The sequence below is a fragment of the Diadema antillarum genome, unplaced genomic scaffold, assembly GCF_040938485.1.
Source record: "Diadema antillarum isolate AM-2024a unplaced genomic scaffold, OU_Dant_1.0 seq00001602_RagTag, whole genome shotgun sequence".
Taxonomy (NCBI): Eukaryota; Metazoa; Echinodermata; class Echinoidea; order Diadematoida; family Diadematidae; genus Diadema; species Diadema antillarum.
The window spans coordinates 325968-348050 of NW_027272316.1; the positions used below are offsets into that span (position 1 = coordinate 325968).

The following is a 22083-nucleotide window of genomic DNA, read 5'->3' on the forward strand; positions in this document are numbered from 1 at the left end:
TCCCATGGACCGTATGACTCGTTGGTGTCGGTCTCGTGGGATGACCCCAAATGTACAACCACTCAACACTTTTTGTGTTTGTGCCATCAAATGTTCAAACATGTCATTTCAATTTCACATTGTGAAGATGTACGTAATAAAAAACTAATGCATTATTCATGTAGCAGGGGCATACCAATCGCAATAATGACATTTTTTGTTTCTTTATAATTCTCCTAGATTAGTTCAATTTAATATAAATGTCTTTTCTCTGTGTCTTTTTGATGTGGAGAAATGAAGTGGATCATTCAATTCAGATTCATCTTTATTGATCTATGATACATCTGTAGACATAGAAATTTTGCTTCCTTTGACATTTGTACAATAACACAGACGCATTGCATATCAGTTACTTGTTTCCATGGCAGTTACAGTGAACGTATTGAACATATAAATTGTCCCTTTGATTAGTGCCGCTGCGTCTCTGCTGTGTCACATTACCGGTATTCTCCAAGCAAATTTACATTTAATACATCCTAACAACAACAAAGTAATATCACATTGTTAAGCGGAACCTCAAAATATAGGGGTCATCCCACTAGACCGACACCCACAGTCATACAGCCCACGAGTTCGACATTGAAAACAGTTCCATGAGTCATACAGCTCATGAGTCATACAGCCCATGAGTTCAACACTAGGCAAATGAAGCCCATGAGTTTTGACACTAGGTAAAAACAGCCCACAAGTCCGACAGATACAACACGGGGCTTGATGTGTCGGTCTTGTGGGCCTTGTGAGCTGAGTGTCAAACTAATGGGCTGTATGACTTGTGAGCTGTATAACTCATGGGCTGTATGACTTGTGAGCTGTATGACTCGTGGGCTGTATGACTCGTGGGTGTCGGTCTCGTGATGTGCACCCAAAATATCTGCCATCTTTCTTGAATTCTAGAAATATCTAAAAAAAAGACAAATTATGTAAAGTATAATAATCATATGATAGTAATGTATAATGATAATAATTTTCCTGGCTCTTTCTCTGTACCACGTTCACACGCCTGACTCAGTGGACGGTGTCCAAAGCTCGTGCTACAATGTAGTGCTCACAAGAATTTAAAATTTTGAACATATATGGTAACGGTGTGTGTTCAAAATATACTATAAGGCTTTTGTGTTGTTGATCTGTTTTCCTTCAAAACTTCTACACAGAATTTTGACCTTTGACTTCTTTGAACTTTGACCTTGATTTTTGACCTATATTGTACATTGGCTACAAAATGCTACTCCTTCGCCATTTCTAACCCGATTTCGATTCCGTTTGCTTTATGTGATGGCACTAGGTGAGGGCTTCAAAACTTCTACACAGAATTTTGACCTTTGACTTCTTTGACCTTTGACCTTGATTTTTGACCTGTATTGTACATTTTATTACGTAAGTCTCCGATCGAGACTACATGTCTCATCGGGTGTAATATGAGATCCCGCTGGTCACGTGTGTGGCAATTCGTTGGCGCGTTTTGTGTGTGTGAAAAGGATTTTTCACAACCCTCGAATATTCAAGAATTTCGCGGAAATTCTTCCTTTCGGACTTATCAGAATAATGAAAGAACAGAAGGATAGAAGATCCGCTGGCGTGGCCGCGGAAAAAGAAAACAAAGAGAAGAAAACTGACCGCGCAGCGGCAGAATCTTCGGGCGAAAACAAAGCAGCAATGGAGTCACAACAGGCGGTGAGTGCTAGCCAAGCTGACCGCGCAGCGGCAGCGAAAGGTACGGCTGCCAACACGGGCCGTGGACGGGGAGTACCGGCGGTGATGGAGGCTGGCGACCGCGCGGCGGTAGCGGCGACTCGGCCTCGGATTGCTACAAAATCCAACTCGTCAAAGTTGACAAATGATAACTTTGGGACCGTAAACAGTCGTCTTGATAGACTCGAAGGCTTGCTCTGTCAGTTCATGGAGGCTCTTCCCAGTAAAAGGGAAGGGGTGGCAGGCATGGGACATGCACAGCCAGACCGACATATTGATCGCAGTGGAAGTGATTCAGCCTCTGCTTCAACTTCTAGCGTTAGTGCAGATTATGACTTGGCACATACAGAAGAAATGGATGTTGAGGATGATGACATGGTGCATGCCTTGAGTGCAGGGCATAGCTCAGAGCTGGAGTCGTGCGTGGATAGGGCAGAAGCACAGACAGTACCAGCTTTTGCTGCTAAATTTGCGGTGGCATCAGATATTGGACAGCCTCTTGATGAGGAGCTAGCAAGCTCTGTCAACTACTTGATGAGCCATCATCTGGAAGAGAAAGTGCTCGATGAGACAAGTAGCAAATACCCAGTGCCGTCGAACTGTCGAGGGATCGACACCCCGAAAGTGAATCAGACGATCTGGGACAACCTCTCTGCCCCTGTTCGTACGAAGGATGTGAAACTTCAGAGGGTCCAAAAATCCCTAACAAGAGGTATCTCGGCTTATGTCAGCCTGCTTGATCCAAGCAACATATCTCCCGAACAGCAAGACGTTCTAGCTTTGTTGTGCAACGCAAACTTTGAGATGAATGCTCTTCGTAAAGAATTGATCAAGCCGGATCTGAACGCGAAATTTACTCATCTCTGCAAACCAACAAACCCTGTAACCAAGTATCTCTTTGGGGATGACTTGGGCAAGCAAGTAAAGGACTTGCAAGACCAGCACAAAGCGGCGGCCGGAGTGATGAGAGGCGGGTTTAAAAGACCCAAGCCGGCCTATCACCCCTACCCAAGCCAAGGGTCTCAACGCAGATACAAGGAAGCTGGTTGGGTGTCGCGGACATCCTACGCGGATTCGTCAGGGAGCACATCTAGGCCTTTTTTAGGCCAACGAAACCAGTGGAGGAAGAGGACCCCACAAGCTCCCCATACGTTTACCCCGACAGCGTCTCGAGAGGGACGCCAAGCCCCACAGTACCGGAAGCTCGGCCAAGGGCAGGGCAGGATGAAATAGAACAACTCCCAAACAGTGATGAGGTAAGGGAGACAATAACATCTAATGTCAATGATATTGCAGTCGGAGGTCGACTGAAGCTACATATGCACAACTGGGGAGAGCTTACATCTGATACATATATTTTGCAAGCTGTACAGGGCTACAAGCTTGAATTTGACCCAGCTAAATATCCCCCTTGTAGGGAAAAACCCCTTCATGAATTCAAAAGAAATTCTGAGGAAATGGCCTCGATTCAGGAAGAAATCAACAAGCTGGTTGAGAAAAATGTCATAGAAGCATGTGAACATGTAGAAGGGGAATTCATATCAAATATTTTCACAAGGCCAAAGAAGAATGGCGGCCTCAGGGTCATCTTGGATTTGACAGAATTAAACAAGAGTATTTTGTATCAGCATTTTAAGATGGATAATATCAAGACAGCTCTACCGCTTATTTCTCCGGGAGATTATTTAGCTTCAGTCAATCTCCGAGACGCATACTTCACGGTTCCTATCCACCCAGATTCTCGAAAATTCCTGAGATTTACATGGCAGGGAAGGTTATGGCAATTTCAAGCACTTCCCAATGGGCTTAGTTCAGCACCAAGGCTCTTTACAAAACTGCTAAAGCCTGTTTTGGCAACGCTCAGGGAGCAGGGCCACATTGTAATTGCATATCTAGATGATACACTTATCATTGCAAAAACTGCCGAGGAAATGCAGGCAGCAGTGAGCGCAACTACTAAGTTGCTATCAAATTTGGGGTTTATTGTTCACCCTGAAAAATCAGTTTTAGAGCCTACTCATGAGATTACCTTTCTGGGTTTCAATCTGAACACTCTGGATATGAGTGTTAGGCTTCCAAAAGAAAAACAGGAGAACATAAAGCAGTCTTGTAAAGAACTGTTGGCTACTGAGAAACCTGTTATCAGAACAGTTGCAAAGGTTATTGGACAACTAGTGGCATCATTCCCAGCAGTACAATATGGCCCTCTCTATTATAGAGCCTTAGAGAAAGACAAGATTCTTGCCCTTGCAAGGAACAAGGGACATTTCGATAGGCATATGACCTTGTCAAGAGAAAGCATCCATGAAATTCAGTGGTGGATATGGAACCTTGAGTCACAGTTTAGCCCAATGCAGAGGGCAAAACCAGATGTGGAAATCCACACAGATGCCAGTGGTAAAGGCTGGGGGGCAACAAATCTGTGCACTTCAACAGGTGGCAGATGGAATAGTGATGAGTTGAAAGAGGCAAATCAGAATAAAATTAACCTGCTAGAAATGGTAGCAGTTAGTCATGGGCTAAAAGCCTTTTGCTCAGAGAAAAGGAGCAATCATGTACTTGTTAGAGCAGATAACATAACGGCTGTCGCATATCTGAACAATATGGGTGGCACAAAATCTCCTGAATGTAATCAAATGGCCATTGATATTTGGGAATGGTGTATTAGTAAGGACATCTGGCTTACAGCTGCTCACCTACCTGGGCGATTGAATATTGAAGCAGATCGCATGTCTCGAAAATTCTCGGACAGCACAGAATGGATGTTGAATAAGAGCATATTTCAACGAATAATCAGGAGATTTGGTGTGCCTGAAATTGACATGTTTGCCTCCCGCCTAAATAAACAGGTAGACCGATATATTTCTTGGAGGCCTGAACCAGAGGCCTGGGCAGTAGATGCCTTCACAGTTGATTGGAGTCAGTGGGAGTTTTATGCCTTTCCCCCATTCAATCTAGTGCCAATGTGCTTGCAGAAAATTCAGAAGGATGAGGCATGTGGGATTTTAGTGGTGCCCAATTGGCCAACACAGGTTTGGTACCCTATCCTTAAGAGTATGCTGGTTGAGGAACCCATGTTAATTCGAAAGAGTAAGACATTATTATGTCAACCAGTTTCAGGCACCCCACATCCTTTGAATAATCACTTGTCTCTATTATGTTGCAGGCTTGGAAGGGACTTTACGCAGAGCAGGGCCTCACACAAAGGACAATAGACATCATAGCTGCGTCGTGGAAAGGATCCACTAAAGCACAGTACCAGGTGTACATCAGAAAATGGAAAAGATTTTGTGCAGAGAGACACATTAATTATTTGAATGTCCAAGTTTGTGATGTCCTTGCATTTCTTACAAATATGTTAGACAAAGAAAAAGTTGGATACAGTAGCCTGAATACAGCCAGGAGTGCCCTTTCCACGTTTCTCATAGTTGATGGTGGACGACAGCCTCTTGGGTCGCACCCACTTGTAAATAGGTTTATGAAAGGAGTTTTTCATTTAAAGCCGCCTGCTCCTCGCTACTCTTCTATCTGGGATGTTAAAGTCGTCTTGGACTACCTCAGAAAGCTGTCTCCATCCAAGGCACTTAATCTGAAGCAACTTACTCAGAAATTGACTATGCTGATAGCACTTGTTTCTGCACAAAGGGTGCAGTCTCTTCATGTTATCCACCTGGACAGGATGAGGTGGAAAAAATCATCTGTTGAGATTTCTTTTGAGAACACACTGAAACAAAACAAGCCTGGAAATACGGGATTCAGTGTCACACTAAATGCGTACCCTCCAGATAGGAGATTGTGCATAGTGAATTATATGAAAGAGTATGTGCAGCGGACACAGAATCTAAGAGGGATGGAGAGACATTTGTTAGTAGCTTATAAGAAGCCTCACCGTCGTGCATCAAAGCAAACAATTGCACGTTGGATTAAGACTGTCCTACATGACGCTGGTGTCGATACACAGATCTTCAGTGCTCACTCCACAAGGGCGGCCTCTACGTCAACAGCACAAAGGAGTGAGGTGCCTGTGTCAGAAATCCTCTCAAGGGCTGGATGGGTGGCTGAGAAGACATTCCGCAAGTTTTATTGCAAGCCCTTACAAGATACTAACCAATTTGCCCAGGCTTTACTGAAAATGTGACTTGGCAACTTCAGTCTGCATATGGAATGGCAGTCTGCACAGAGTGCACAGGTATGTCTGTCTGTAGTGATGCCGTTGATGGCTTACAGATGTATTGTTCTGTACGTGACTACAGGGCTTTGAAATCTCATATTACACCCGATGAGACATGTAGTCTCGATCGGAGACTTACGTAATAAAATAGGAAGATTAAATGAGAACTTACCTGTTTGAAATTTAATCTTGATTTTATAAGTAAGTCGTAGAGAAGAGACTACATCCCTCCTCTTCCCACCCTGCGACTTACGTAGCCTTATGCAGGTAAAGTTCTCAACATCTTCATCTTCCTATCAATATATCCTGTAGTCTCGTACAGCTTTAAAAAATTGCCACACACGTGACCAGCGGGATCTCATATTACACCCGATGAGACATGTAGTCTCTTCTCTACGACTTACTTATAAAATCAAGATTAAATTTCAAACAGGTAAGTTCTCATTTAATCTTCCTATTTTGCTACAAAATGCTACTCCTTCACCATTACTAACCCGATTTCGATTCCGTTTGCTTCATGTGATGGCACTAGGTGAGGGCTTCAAAACTTCTACTCAGAATGTTGACCTTTGACTTCTTTGACCTTTGACCTTGATTTTTGACCTGTATTGTACATTTTGCTACAAAATGCTACTCCTTCGCCATTTCTAACCCGATTTCGATTCCGTTTGCTTTATGTGATGGCACTAGGTGAGGGATTCAAAACTTCTACACATAATTTTGACCTTTGACCTTGATTTTTAAACTTTATTGTACATTGGCTACAAAATGCTACTCCTTCGCCATTTCTAACCTGATTTCGATTCCCTTTTGCTTTATGTGATGGCACTAGGTGAGGGCTTCAAAACTTTTACACAGAATTTTGACCTTTAACCTTGATTTTTGACCTATATTGTACATTTTGCTACAAAATGCTACTTCTGGCGGGGACATCTTACGCACCGTGTGATTTCTACTTTTCCTTGTTAAAACACATTTGTTTGATAAAGATATTCATAAAGACAGGATGTCATCGTAACTTACTTGTAGAAAAAAAAAGAAAAAAATAGTTCAAAGATCAAATTATACACTCCATGAGTGGAACACCAACAGTCAATTTTTGCACTATATGGTACAGCTGTACAATTTGTACATAATGTTTGTCAATAACTAAAAGCAACTAAATACACCGCTAACTGTTTGTAATGCCTTTGTACGTTGTATAAAGTCAACATTGATTGACTGTAGTCAACAAATTATCTGTGGTCTGGTGTGTGTTGCCTCAAGTGAGGTTTACTGTACAAGGGTATGTATACTTGTATAATTGTATGTTCTGTTTTCCAGGAATGTCTAAACCTAGAGAACTCAACAACCCTCCTGATGCGAGCACCATCTGGCAGCTTTGCCTTTAAGACCAGCCAGCGTGGTCTGGGCCACATGAACCACAAGTTTACTTTTTCAAAGATATTTGATGAGCATACCAGCCAGAAGATGTTCTTTGATGAGACAATGCTTGGCACCGTCAAGGACTTTATTGATGGTCAGAATTGCCTTGTCTTTACATATGGAGTCACCAATGCTGGCAAAACATACACCATTCAAGGTAAGCGTGTACATTATAAATACAAGAATAAAGAAAAAACACTATGTGTGATACAGTGCTCACAGCTTAATCGGGAGAGGTCGGACACAAGTTTTTCTCCCGCTTAAGCGGTGGCTAGTATAGCCCGTGCAAACCACACAACATGAATCTCAGTATGTGGGCATTACACTAAACCATGCTCAGTTTTCAAACCCACTGATAACCACAGCAACAAGAACATGCACGCTATGACATGCAGACACGAAATGGCGATAAAAAAGACCAACTACTATTCTCATAATTTTGGCAAATACATCATCAGAACAAACGTTCATTCATTTGATCCACGAAATAGCCATTTTATAGGGGATCACGATGTCTAATATGACCCTATCAATGCAGAAAAGAGGCAGCACTGCTAACTTTGTATCTGTTTAACATGTAAACTATATGAACATTACCACAACACTGATTGCGACGATAGTACAAACACATTTTTCTCATATTCATGCCTCTTTCTTATGCTGTCTGTCACACACAAACCCACACACTGCATGTATGCATACATATATGCACAAAGAAGGAGAGTGGACACAGGGAAGGTGACACTCATATCACGCTGAAGTGGTGGTACAGTGTAAGTGTATTCATGAGTAGAAGCTGACGAAGCTCAAAGATGACAGCATGCGCTATGTCTTACTGCGTAATGGCAAAGTTTGGACTGCAGTCTGCATAATTTGTCTGGAATTGCTTAGAAAATAACCCTTCTGGTGAGGAAATAAAACGCCTGGGATTATTTCTTCATCTTGTCATTTCATCTTGTCACTTCACAAACTAAAAGGTTCAAGCTTGATCCTTGTGTGCAATTGTGTGTCTGCCAACTGTGCTCTTGCACTGTTAATTGGCACTTTTTACATGATAGGAATTGCAATCCGGCCTTTTTAAATCTTTTTTCTTGTGCAGATTATGTGGGAATTACAAGCAAAAGCTTTCTATGCTATTTAACTTTTTTATGCCTCTGCCAACGAAGTGGCCGGAAGCATTACTTGTTCGGGTCGTCCGTCCGTCCGTACCTCCGTCCCGTTTTGTTTTTGTCGATATCTCAAGAACCGTGTGGTGGTTTTACATCAAAGTTGGTATGAGGGTATATCCTGGGGGGGGGGGGGAAGATAATACTTTGTTTGGATTTTAGGGTCACAGGGTCAAAGGTCAAAGGTCACAGGTTATTTTGTGAAAAAAAGGTTGAAAATTCATGTTTTTCTCCATAACTCGCAAATGGTTCAAGATATCTTCATGGAACTTAGTATATATGCTTGTTCCAATGAGCAGTGATTATCTAGGGAAGTTGGGGGGTCATGGTTCAAAGGTCAGGGGGTCAAACGTCAAGGTCAACTCCTCAAAATATCACTCCTTTCCTTATATTTTTGCAATGGCGGAAGGTTTTTTTTTTTTTTAACTTGATGTATGCATGTATTACCCAATGTATATTTTGTGGGAAGTTTCTTGCCAAAAGGTCAAAGGTCAAGTGAAAGTGCTGAATTGCACTTTTTCTTCCATATCTCAAAAGTAACTCAAGGTATCATCATGAAACTTACATATTTATGCATGTTCAACCTAACAGTGATTCTCTTTGGAACTGTGTGGTCAAAGGTCAAAGGCCAGGTTTAGATAATGCTATTTTCCCATTTGATACTGAAATTATTTTTTCTCAATACCTTGAAAATTACTCAATGCATAAACTTATAAAAGGATCAAAAGTCAAGTAAAAATCATCAGTTCCCCAAATACCTGCGCTCTGACATTTTAATCACTCATCCAATTGAACCTAGTTCTAGGAAAGTGAACATTCAGCACATTTGTGGCAAAACTGTCATTTTAATATTTTGCCATTTGTGTGAAACTGTCATCACACATTGTCAAGACATTGTACTATAGACCTATAAAGGAGAACCATGCATTATGGCGGAGGCATAGTATCAGTCGCCGTAGCGATATATCTAGTTAAACAATAAACTAAAACTTCCCAGAACAGCACTCCAACATCCTGAGTAATTCTAGAAAAAAAACCTAAAAAAAAAAAAAAAATTCCCAAATTTGTTGCATTTGGGACATCTCATAATAGGGCATGACCTCATTTGCATAATTAATTGCATAATCCCTAAATTTTCATACCGAGGCAAACTACAGTCAACCTCGCGTAAGTCAACATAATCGGGACTGAGAAAAACATGTCGACTTACGCGAAAGTCGACTTACACGTAAGTCAACATTTTGTCGACTTAGATATGAAAACTAATTTCCCCTATACAGAGTACGATCACGATGGGGATCGCTACCCAGATCTTACTCCTTTTGCCGCCGAAACATACCTACTGACATTAGAAACAGTAATATGTTTTAGTTCATGCATAAATCTCGCGCGGATTAGTAACGACAACGCACAATTCCCAAATCTCTAGAGAGATTTTTAGAGAGCGGAATCGGAAACCTGCATGGGCCTGTTTCTAGACACTGTGCGTTTTAAATTTGATTTGAAAAATCAAACGCATATTCCCCAAATTGCATGCAACTTTGCGATTTAAATTTAAGTGCGTTGCTGCGAAGATATGCGTGTGAATTCTCGTATGATTCTGTCGAGATGATTTTTCAGTGCCGACTGAGTTGAAATAGGATTGTGATTTTCCTTCCCTAAGTCACCATATTAAATTTCTATTGCCATACTCTGAAAATGAATTATTCTCGTGCTCCGATTCGCAACATTACCGCTCTGTACGGTGCGGGCCAGTTTGAAATAAAAAGAAGAGGACAAGTTTGTAAATCCGAAAACGACATCTTTCGGATTACTAACCTTCGTAAAAACAAATCTCTTTCCATCGTCGGACTAATTTAACTTTGGATTGAGATTTAAACCCTGGGCATAGCGAACTGTAACAATAATTTGCTACTGTTTTTTTCATTGACATTTCGTGAAACAGAATGCGTTTCGGTAGTTTGAACGTGTAAATGTTGCGATGTCTTTCCCCTGCTAGTGCAAACTAAGTTCGGTTACGGCGAAAGTTCCGTTACGAAATGAAAAATAATACAAGTCTTTTCTTCAATAACACACTTCCGTATAGATTTTTATGCGTTTAAACGCAGTTTCTATTATAGTTTCCTCAAAAAACCGCAAGTCTTTTCTGCAACGCTCTTGCGTTTTAAATACAGCGTTGCTTGTGATTTGATGGACTTGCATTTGATCTTTAGAATTGCGTTGAAACGCAATTTTCTAGTTTCCGATGATTATCAAACGCAAGTCTTTTCAGCGTTCCGTGTGATTTGATGGGCTTGCATTTGATTTTCGGGGGTTGCGTTTAATTTTTAATTTTGCGTACGAAATAAAAAATAATGCAAGTCTTTTATTTTCAACAATAACGCACTTCCGTAGATGTTTAGAGATGCGTTTAAACGCAGTTTCTTATATAGTTTTGTACAAAAACTGCAAGTCTTCTCTGCAACGCTCTTGCGTTTAATACAGCGTTGCGTGTGATTCGATGGATTTGCCTTTGATTTTTAGAGTTGCGTTTAAACGCAATTGAGTTTTGAAAAAAGTTCCCTACAATTTTCTTGTTTCGTATGATTATCAAACGCACGTCTTTTCAGCGTTCCGTGCGATTTGATGGACTTGCAGTTGATTTTCGGGGTTGCGTTTGATTTTTAATTTTGCGTACGAAATAAAAAATGATGCAAGTCTTTTCAACAATAACGCACTTCCGTAGATGTTTAGTGCGTTTAAACGCAGTTTCTTATAGTTTTGTACAAATCCTGCAAGTCTTCTCTGCAGCGCTCTTGCGTTTGAATACAGCGTTGCGCGTGATTTGATGGACTTCATTTGATTTTTAGAGTTGTGTTCAAACGCAATTGAGTTTCAGGTTCGTACAACTATTTTCTAGTTTCATAATCAAACGCAAGCCTTTTCAGCAACGCACTTGCGTTTATGTGCAAAGTTGCTCGTGATTTGACACACTTGCATTTGATTTTTAGTTGCACTTAATTACATGTAGTTGCATTTTAATTAATTTTCTAAAAATGGGCCCAGGTTTCTAATACCGCTTCGGAAATCAACGTTAGAATATTTGTGTAGAGATACGCGCGGGAAGGGCATCACCCAATTGCACACATACTCAAACATAGGGAGATTTCAACTTTTGGTGTATAGTTCCAAGCTGACCTCAGCGGCTTTATTGCTGTAACCACAGTTACATATTCACCAGATCACACGATATTTCAAACTTTGAAGACGATACACTCGGACTGATTGATGATGAGCACCAGCTCATCATCATTTTCAGAAAATTTCCTTCCCGTACATACTGTATGTCTGTCCTTGGCGAGATCTAAAATTCAACTCTCCTCCCACACTCAAAAAGCTAACCTCAACAACTAAGGACAAAGGAACACAATTTCCCAAGTTAAACATAGACCCAATTAAAACTCATCCAAGGTGGCCAACTTAATTCCCTAACAAAACATTTTATACTGCTATTAAGCTCCTTAGCTGTGGATACAGAGAAGGCACAATACACAAAGAGCTATACCCCCTTCCCTGTTATCTACCACAGTTAATCCTTCTATAGTCCCAATTCAATTGCCCACCAAAATGAAATCCAAACAGAGTGCAGCTCAATTAAACATTAACAACAATAACTGCACTTTAACTGCAATCTCCAGTTTCCTGTACTGGTTTACACCTAATAAAAAATTCCAATAAACAGCAAAATCTAACACTGTGTCTCTCACAAAGTGTGAATTACTTCAAGTTCCCCCCCCCCCCCCCCAATTAATGTCATTTTACCACAAATACATTAATTCATCTCAATCCAACCTATTTTGCAAGGTGCTAATGCTAGATTTCACCTGCCAGTTTTTACAATACTCACTTAGCATTTATAGCATTCTCCCCAAATTATGGCTCTAGCCTAGCCCAATAACCAACCAATCAACACATAAAAAGCACAAATACTGCACAACTGCTACACCTTTACCCTTAAACACTGGACAAACTTCATTTGTTTTGAGGATATAATGCAGTTATTCACAAATGATCATATTCATTCAAATGCACATCGATCCTTTAAACACCAAATACATGCATACTAATCTTATCTTGTCAGGACGGTCTGTATACTGTATTTAACTAAGGACCGAATCATTGTATTAATCTTTTTTCCATTAGCGAATCCTTTTAACATCCCGATTTTGTCGTACCAATTTTCATCATGAAAATAATAATTCCAGGAAACCACTACATTTCTTCTAAACACATTCAATTGAACAAATGGTAAAGAATTCGATTAATACAAACAACTGGAGCTTTCTTCTCCTTCTACCCTGTTTACATCCCTTGTTACAACTTACACATTCATTTGTGAAATAATTTAATCAAAATATACTTCACTACCAAGGGATTACCTTAGTTTCGTGTATAATATTCAGATGATAAGAACCCCATAATGCATTCACCAAGCAATCCACATCTATTTAGGAAAATTGGATTTCTACTAACAGAATTATCATCCATACTAACAACAAAATAGCCTTAATTAACAGGGCTATATTCAGAACAAAATAATCTACAACATACACTCACTTGCAGTGAGACTGTAACACCGTGAGAAATATCTATCATTCTCAAAGCACACACTTCATCATTAAAACATGTTTGAAACTAGCATTATCATTTTACTTAACTGATGAAGTTGCATAACTACTCAAAACCTTTCTTTTCTTATCTCAGTGTCAAAGTTTTGTGCTCTCAACACAAATTTACATTAAAAGTCAAATCTTGTTTGACTGCAACAAAAAGATATCCAGATGAGCATATCAAATTCTCAATTAACAACCAAACTGATTTACCAATGATGATAATGGAAAATAAATCTATCCTGCAGCCAGAAGACATTTAACACAATCTGGTCTCCAATTTGACTCCCAGGGACCCCAAACTATTCTCTGAACATTTACATGATCCCATACATTATTCTGAGGTATGTGCACCTCAGTCATCACAAAGATAGTGGCATCCATATCAACATCAATAATCTTCCCCCCTTTTGAAGCCAACCGCAACTTGCGTGTTACCGGAGTGCTTAGTGGCTGCCTACAAGTATTTACATGCTCTTGGACATCATGATATTTATGTGACAAAGTGGGATCCGTCATGGTATCCCTGTCCAAGGATTCTCCCATTAGATGCACCCCAGCATTCAATTCCTCCTTGGCATCAAACCATTTGTCACCCTTATCATGTCCCTGTCCCCCTGCATCAAATTTTGCACCACCCCCACTTGCACTAACACAACCTTCACTTTGCGACTGTTCTCTCAAAAGAGCAGATGCTTCTTCATTCACCTCCATGGTAGCTGTACCCGAGAGATCTGGCTGCTGAATGACTAGCTCAGTGAACACATCATGTATTCTAGCATCTACATTCACGCCATTCAGCCCATCTCTCTCCGGCATACGACCACCATAGAGTATGAACAATACTTCCCTCCAAAACACTTCAAACTGGCCGCCCCGATTTTGGAAATACAGGCGCCTCAACATCACCCGTTCCCTCACATCCCGTGCCCCATTGATAAACTGACTTGACAGAGCTTCATCTCTCAGCTGCCCCAACGCTGCAGCTTCTGTCTCATCGTCTGCAGCATCCACTATTTTTGCATATAGATGCATGAGAGCTCTGCTGAAGTCCGCTAAGTCTTCATTATCATGCTGGACACGATTGTGGAACAAGCATTGCAAATAGTGAGAATTCTCCCTACTAAAACATGAACGGAGATCCTTAATTACCGCTTTAAAACTCCTCTGTTCCTCCTTCGACAAGCTATGTATTATCTCCTCTCTTGCTGGCCCCGTGAGGTTGCTCACCAAAACCCAAGCCTTCTCATCATCACTGACGTGGACAGGTTCAATAATGAAATTGAATCCCTCCAACCAGTTAGAAAAAGGTTTTTCAGTGCCATCTTCACAACACCCACTAAACTTTTCAAATTGTGCATGGCCTAGAGCGAGATTACAAAACTCATATTTTGCTTGTCGGAATGTAGTCAGAGAGCAATTATCAATTTGCAAACCCTCCATTATTGTGACTCACACAATAATGAACACAGTCATAACAAGTACACATACTTCACACACTAAAAATGAAGCAATTTTACTAACCTCTGCATTCTTAGACACAAGAATTGGAATACTAGCATGCATTAGTGAACATATCCAACAAAATAATAAAGTCCACTCAGTCCTTCAGTCCATGAACATGCATAATACAAATTTCAGTTATAATCAAGTTTTCAATCTTGGCGTAACTGGCACCACTCGAGACATCAGGTGTACAGCATAATCCTATCTCGGCATCCAGCTGTCCTGCCGTCATCAGCAATCCTGCCTCCATCCCAAGCACCTGTGTCACCTCTCGAGTCAGCATCAGGTCCAGACTCCAGGCCACCAAGAGCCATCCATACCAAGGTTGACGAGCATCCTGGTACTGATTCCAGCTTCTCAAGACTCATCGATCAGCAGCTCCTTGACTCCACCTCAAGTTCAGCTTGCCCCATCAGAGAGTTGGAACACCGACCGACACTTTATCCTGCTACCATGCAGTAATAAAGTTACTTCTGAAGGAGTTGCATATAATTAAAACAGTTACTCAGTCTGACATACCGCATCATCTCCAGTCCTCTATGCTGATCCTTCCTGCTATGTCAGCCATCCTGTGACAAGCAAAACATCATGTCCAGCAACATTTTGCTATTTTTGTCCTCCACATACACCAAAACTTGTTGAAGTAATTCCCATCCCACTCCTGACACCAAATGTAGAGATACGCGCGGGGAGGGCATCACCCAATTGCACACATACTCAAACATAGGGAGATTTCAACTTTTGGTGTATATAGTTCCAAGCTGACCTCAGCGGCTTTATTGCTGTAACCACAGTTACATATTCACCAGATCACAAGATATTTCAAACTTTGAAGACGATACACTCAGACTGATTGATGATGAGCACCAGCTCATCATCATTTTCAGAAAATTTCCTTCCCCTACACACTGTATGTCTGTCCTTGGCGAGATCTAAAATTCAACTCTCCTCCCACACTCAAAAAGCTAACCTTAACAACTAAGGACAAAGGAACACAATTTCCCAAGTTAAACATAGACCCAATTAAAACTCATCCAAGGTGGCCAACTTAATTCCCTAACAAAACATTTTATACTGCTATTAAGCTCCTTAGCTGTGGATACAGACAAGGCACAATACACAAAGAGCTATACCCCCTTCCCTGTTATCTACCACAGTTAATCCTTCTATAGTCCCAATTCAATTGCCCACCAAAATGAAATCCAAACAGAGTGCAGCTCAATTAAACATTAACAACAATAACTGCACTTTAACTGCAATCTCCAGTTTCCTGTACTGGTTTACACCTAATAAAAAATTCCAATAAACAGCAAAATCTAACACTGTCCCTCACAAAGTGTGAATTACTTCATTTGGATAAACAGAAACACCTACACTGTATTTCATGTTCTGATAATGATTCTCTACTAGGACCTATAGGTGTACAAAATTTGTGCGTTTTGAGAATAACGAGAAGGAGAAAGGGGGAAAGTGAACTGCTTTAGGTACTACATGTAATACTCCAGTGTAAATGAGTGTATGCCCTTTCTATTCTGGTGTACAAGACAGTGGGCGCATGGCGCGAACGCTACCGCGCCGTCAGTAGCGAATTACCGAGTAAAAATGCTGCGAATCGGAGCGGGAAAACACTTCTTTTTCAGAGAGTGGCGATAAGATCTTGAGCGAAAAAATTATGTCGACTTAGACGAGGGAATTAACACGTACTTCAGCTCAGTTGGCACTCAAAAATCAGGTCGACTTACGCGAGTTGTCGTCTTATAAATGTCGACTAAGACGCAGAAATGTTCAAGGAATAACAAAGGCAAAAATCAGGACTTTTTTATCGTGTCGACTTAAGCGAGTTGTCGACTTATACGATGTCGACTTAAGCGAGGTTTACTGTATATGATGAACCTCTTATGTCCACATATTAATCAAACATTACTTATTTTCCTTTCTATAAATATTTTTATGCCTCCGCCACGAAGTGGTGAAGGAGGCATTATGTTTTCGGGTTGTCCGTACGTACGTCCATCCGCATTTACTGTAAAAGTGGATATTTTCGCGCGACTAATTTTTCGCGCTTGGCCGTGTCAGAAGAGTTTCGCGTGTTTTTAATTCCACGGAATCAAGACATCACGCACAGGAACAAATGGCAAACAAAAATATTCGCGTGCTTTTATTTTCGCGCTAGTTTCTGGTTGCGCGAAATGCGTGAAAATTTCAACACCGCGAAAATTTCCACTTTTACAGTACGCGATAACTTGAGTAATATTGACTGGAATTTTACCAAACTTAGTCCAAGTATTGGGTATAAAGTATGATGGGGCAATTACTTGATTAGATTTTGGGTGAAATCGGCCAAAGGTCAAAGGTCCAGGTCAAATCATGAAATTGTATTTGTTTACGCGATAACTCAAGACTGGATTGAGCAAATTTCACCAAACTTTGTCCGAGCATGATGTATGATGGGACAATTACTTGATTAGTTTTTTAGTGAAATCGGACAGAGGTCGAAGGTCAAATATCAAGGTCAAATCCAAAAATTTATCTGTTTATGTGATAACTCAAAACTGGATATGCTCAGCTTTCACCAAACTTGGTCCAAGGATGATGTATGATGGGGCAATTAGTTGAGTAGATTTTAGTGACATTGGCAAGAGGTCAAAGGTCAAAAGGTCAAGGTCAAATGCTAAAGATGTTGCTATTTCCCCCATATCTATGTAATGCCCGAAGGTATTTTCTTGAAACTTAGTGTAGACATGTACTACTGCGTAAAGATTCTCCAGAGAGAGTTTCATGTCATAAGGTCAAAGGTCAAAAGTTAGGTGAAAATGTTACAATAACACTTTTCTCGCAAATGGTTCGATGTATTTTCATGGAACTTGGTACATACGCATGTACTGACTGGCAGGGATTATCTAGGGAATTTAGGGGTCATGGGTCAATAGTCAAAGGTCGAGGTCAACTCCTCAAAATTTTACTATTTGCCTCATATACTAGTATATGCAATGATTTGCTTGCATTATTTGTTTTAAAACTTGATGTATACATGTATTACCTAATGGAGATTCTGCGGGAAATTTCCAGCCAGAAGGTCAAAGGTTAAGGGTTAAAGGCCAGGTTTAAATGCAAAAAAAATAAAAATCTATTTTGTACTGTAATTACACGCTTTCTTCATACAGTGTAACTTGAGAATTACTCAATGCATAAACTTATAAAAGGGTTGGTCAGAAGTCAAGTAGAAATCCTCAATTCCCCAAATACATTGTATGTGTAACTGCACTCCTTTAGACAATTATAGCAAACCCAGTTCAAGGAAAGTGAACATTCAAGATATTTCTGACAAACCTGTCTTTTCAAAATTTTGTCAGTTATGTGAAACTGTCATCACACATTGTGAAGACATTGTACTATACACCTATTGGGAGAATCATTTCTAGATTTTTCTAAATGTCCCATACGTAACACTAGATTTCATTTATTCAAATGAACCCCTTGAAATTTATGTAAATTTGTATAAATTTGAAACTTCAACCCAGAAGCTTCAAATGATATCAGACATGTCAATATTGGGCAAAGATTAAATTTTGCCTTCTCACTCTCAGGGGACATTATCTTGGTCTTGCCCAGCACCGTTGATTATTACTTATGTTAAGTACAAAATGTAAAATTTGTCATAATCTGTTTTGTAGAAAGAGTTTGCCATAGGAAATAATGCATTGTTACAAAGTACACTTGCTCAATGACTGTCATTTCTTTTCTCAACTATAGGCATTCCTCAGGATGGAGGCATCCTCCCTCGCACACTTGATGTAATATTCAATAGCATCGAGAACCAACAATTCTCATCTCTCGGGCTCAAGCCCCGCTACTTCTGTGACGTAGTCAAGCTGTCGGAGAGACAGCAAAAGAAAGAGGAAGATATCAAGGCAGCAGTATTGGCACTTGGGGCACTGCCCCTCAGTGCTGGAGACCAGGTAATGATATCTGTGTCAAACTCGTGCACGCTGGAAAGTAGCAACAAACAACTATTAAAATAAACAACGAGAGAGCAAACCGACACCCTATGTCACACTGCCATATATCATTACAGTAAATTTACTTGTATACAGTGTACTCCCGTTATAACAAAGTTTACGGGACCTGTGGTTTTCTTTCGTTACAACAAAATTTCATTATAACCAAACAATATAGTGTATAAAGATATATAGATGGTAATTTTGGTGCTGAATTTTGATTTCATTGTGACCAGAATTTCGTCGTAATTGTGTACCTTATATCGTGAGTGCACTGTAGAAGCAACCAATCCAAGTTGCATGAAAATATTTACCCTCCATTCCTTTTCCCAGAATTTGGTCAATATGTGCATGTAACACAAAATTAAGTCAAGCGCTGCCAGACAAGCAGTGTGTGAATAATATGCTTCAATATGAAAAAGAATAGAAGAATAGTTTGATACACTTATATGTACTATTGTATAGATTGTGTGGTGCAACAAAAGTCCCAGTCGGACTATGCAAAACTACAGGTAGTTTTACATTCTGGTGTTGTGCTTCGCATAGTTTGGAAAGTCTGATTACAAACTTCTTGAAAGCTTACCAGCTAAACTTCCTGTTCTCGTGCTTGGGGAGTTTCTCACTGTCTAGCCAAAATATGCGTATAGTTTTATGTAGTGTGGCCATGCAGGGCTTAAACTTTGAGAAGTTTGTTAAAGTGACAGATTAATTTTGTTACTGGAAAAATGAGCAAAGAAATTGGGATTCCATCGGGATTCGAACCCGAGACCTCCGAATTGCTAGCCCGGTGCTCTACTGACTGAGCTATAGACCGATTCAATTTCGATGACCTGTACACCTACCGCCGCTAGCGGCACTTTATCGGTCGCCATAGCTGGGGGGCTTCCAGCGAGCTACCTACCTAGCGAGTTGAACTTGTGTGATTACAGTCAGCTCAGCAGCCTAGTGCACCCATCGCGCATAGTTAGCCAGCCGCGGCGGCGCTAATATTGTGATTGTTTACTCACTGTGCGAAAGTCTTTCAGGGGTTTTAATGCCTTTTTTTTTCTTTTTTTTTTTTGGACAAATTGAGTGATTCAGACATATTGATCTACAATGAAAACTTCAAAGGAAGGATCAGGAAAACATATTGTGCAGTTGTTTGGTGCGCAAATAAGAGAAGAAACGGAAATGGAATCTGCATGGCAGTGTGTGAAATTCATTCACCACTGACGCATGATGAATATACAATTAGAGACAAGTGAACGGTATAAAAAATGCACAGATTTCGAAACAGAGTTAGGCCTATGCCTACTAGATCCTCTATTTAATTAGGCTATCACTGCATATTCGTAAAATATGTCAAGTTCATTATAGAAGACAAGTTAAGATCAAAGATTTTGATAATTCACTGGTTTTTTTGTGGTTGGTGCACTACTTTCCAAAGTTTAGATACACTTCCTTGCTATGTTATATTATTATGACAAACATTTTACAGTCTTCACTACAGGCATATAAATGTTTCAAGATGCGTTAAATTCGTAAATTGTTTTCACTTCTTCAATGTTTAGCATTGCATTGACCATAGCATGCCTATTCAATTTTGGCCTGAAACTCTGAATTTGAATTCTGATTTTGATACTTTTATTAAACCATTGATGGGGGCAAACATCCACTTCATAATCATATTAAGAAAATTTAATCTGAAAATCACTTTTGTAGATTATACTAGGCGTTAGCGCAATGTTATGCAATGTTACTGAGACCTATACCTTCTAGTAAAACAGTAGGAGTTTTGGTTGTTGACATCAGGCAACCTTAATTTATTAAATATGGTTTAGAAACGCCTAGATCTGTGTTCCATTTGGTTTACTTAGTTAGGCTTGTCTGAAGTTAGCGACAATAGAAAATGTTATAGGATTTAGGGTTCTAGAAGTCAATAGGGATCTAGGTCTAGTCTGGACTCTTGCCTAGAATTCTAGACAAGATCTAACGTTAGACAGATTCTACCCTGCTGGCCTGAGTAAAGCCTAAAAAAGTTTCATATAACCGATAAGTTGCAATTTATAGCGCCATATCTAGCTCAAGATTCTGATTCATCATTTGTATTTCATTATATCAGTTAAATTCTCAACAGTTTAGGCTTACTCGCAAGACGTCTGCCTGCGCCTAGCCATTATAGTTTTCTCCAGCGATTTTCATTCTCTTACACAAATGTGAATATATGGGGCTTACACGCGAGTTCTCAAGTCATCGCCATGAAACAGAGTCTACAAACACTCACAGATCATACCGATATCTACCTTGATTTTCAAGTTTTGGCTACAGCCGTATGTCATCTACACAAGAGACTCCAACCCCAAGCACCTTCTGATCTGGAGATTCTCCCGCCTGAAACCCCTAGCAAACGGGAGACTCCAACTTGCGCACATCACGAGTGCGAAGTCTCTTGCGGTCTAGGGTGTGTATACTCTCTCGTGCTATCTAAGGCTTATTTTTATGCCTCCGCCACGAAGTGGTGCCGGAGGCATTATGTTTTCGGGTTGTCTGTCCGTCTGTACGTACGTCCGTCCGCATTTGTTTACGTGATAACTTGAGTAATATTGACTGGAATTTTACCAAACATGGTCCAAGTATAAAGTATGATGGGGCAATTACTTGATTAGAATTTGGGTGAAATCGGCCAAAGGTCAAAGGTCAAGGTCAAATCATGAAATTGTATCCGTTTACGTGATAACTCAAGACTGGATCTAGCAAATTTCACCAAACTTTGTCCGAGGATGATGTATGATAGGACAATCACTTGATTAGTTTTTGAGTGAAATTGGACAGAGGTCAAAGGTCAAAGATCAAGGTCAAATCCTAAAATTTATCTGATTACATGATAATTCAAAACTGGATGAAGCGGCTTTCACCAAACTTGGTCCAAGGATGTATGATGGGGCAATTAGTTGAGTAGATTTTAGTGACATTGGCAAGAGGTCAAAGGTCAAGGTCAAATGCTAAAAATGTTGCTATTTCCCCCATATCCATGCAATTCAATGCCCGAAAGTATTTTCTTGAAACTTAGTGTAGACATGTACTACTGCATAAAGATTCTCCAGAGAGAGTTTCATGTCATAAGGTCAAAGGTCAAAAGGTCAAAGGTTAGGTGAAAATGTTACAATTTCACTTTTCTCGCAAATGGTTCAATGTATCTTCATGGAACTTGGTACATACACATGTACTGACTCAAGCTATACTACTATATATGCAATGCTTGCATTATTATTTCAAAAACTTCATGTTATACATGTAATTGTATTACCTAATTGAGATTCTTTGGGAAATTTATAGCCAGAGGGTCAAAGGCCAGGTTTAAATGCAAAAAAAAAAAAAAAAAATCTATTTTATACTGTATTTACACTCTTTCTTCATACCTTGAAATTACTCATGCATAAACTTATAAAAGGGTCGGTCAG

The 22083-nt window shown here is 40.1% G+C and overlaps 2 protein-coding genes across 6 annotated transcripts in view; both read left to right on the forward strand.

Annotated features, from left to right (window-relative positions):
• LOC139711016 (uncharacterized) overlaps window positions 1-22083 on the forward strand; it is a 239463-nt gene that overhangs the window by 49507 nt on the left and 167873 nt on the right. For all 5 annotated transcript variants that reach the window (XM_071622933.1, XM_071622938.1, XM_071622937.1 and 2 more), the window contains exons 3-4: window positions 7223-7481; window positions 18399-18604. In XM_071622933.1, coding sequence (XP_071479034.1) covers window positions 7223-7481; window positions 18399-18604 — 465 coding nt within the window. The remainder of the gene's footprint in view (window positions 1-7222; window positions 7482-18398; window positions 18605-22083) is intronic.
• On the forward strand, window positions 1419-6493 carry LOC139711011 (uncharacterized). Its single transcript, XM_071622928.1, has one exon. The coding sequence runs from the start codon at window positions 1582-1584 to the stop codon at window positions 2959-2961; it is 1380 nt and encodes a 459-aa protein (XP_071479029.1). The 5' UTR covers window positions 1419-1581; the 3' UTR covers window positions 2962-6493.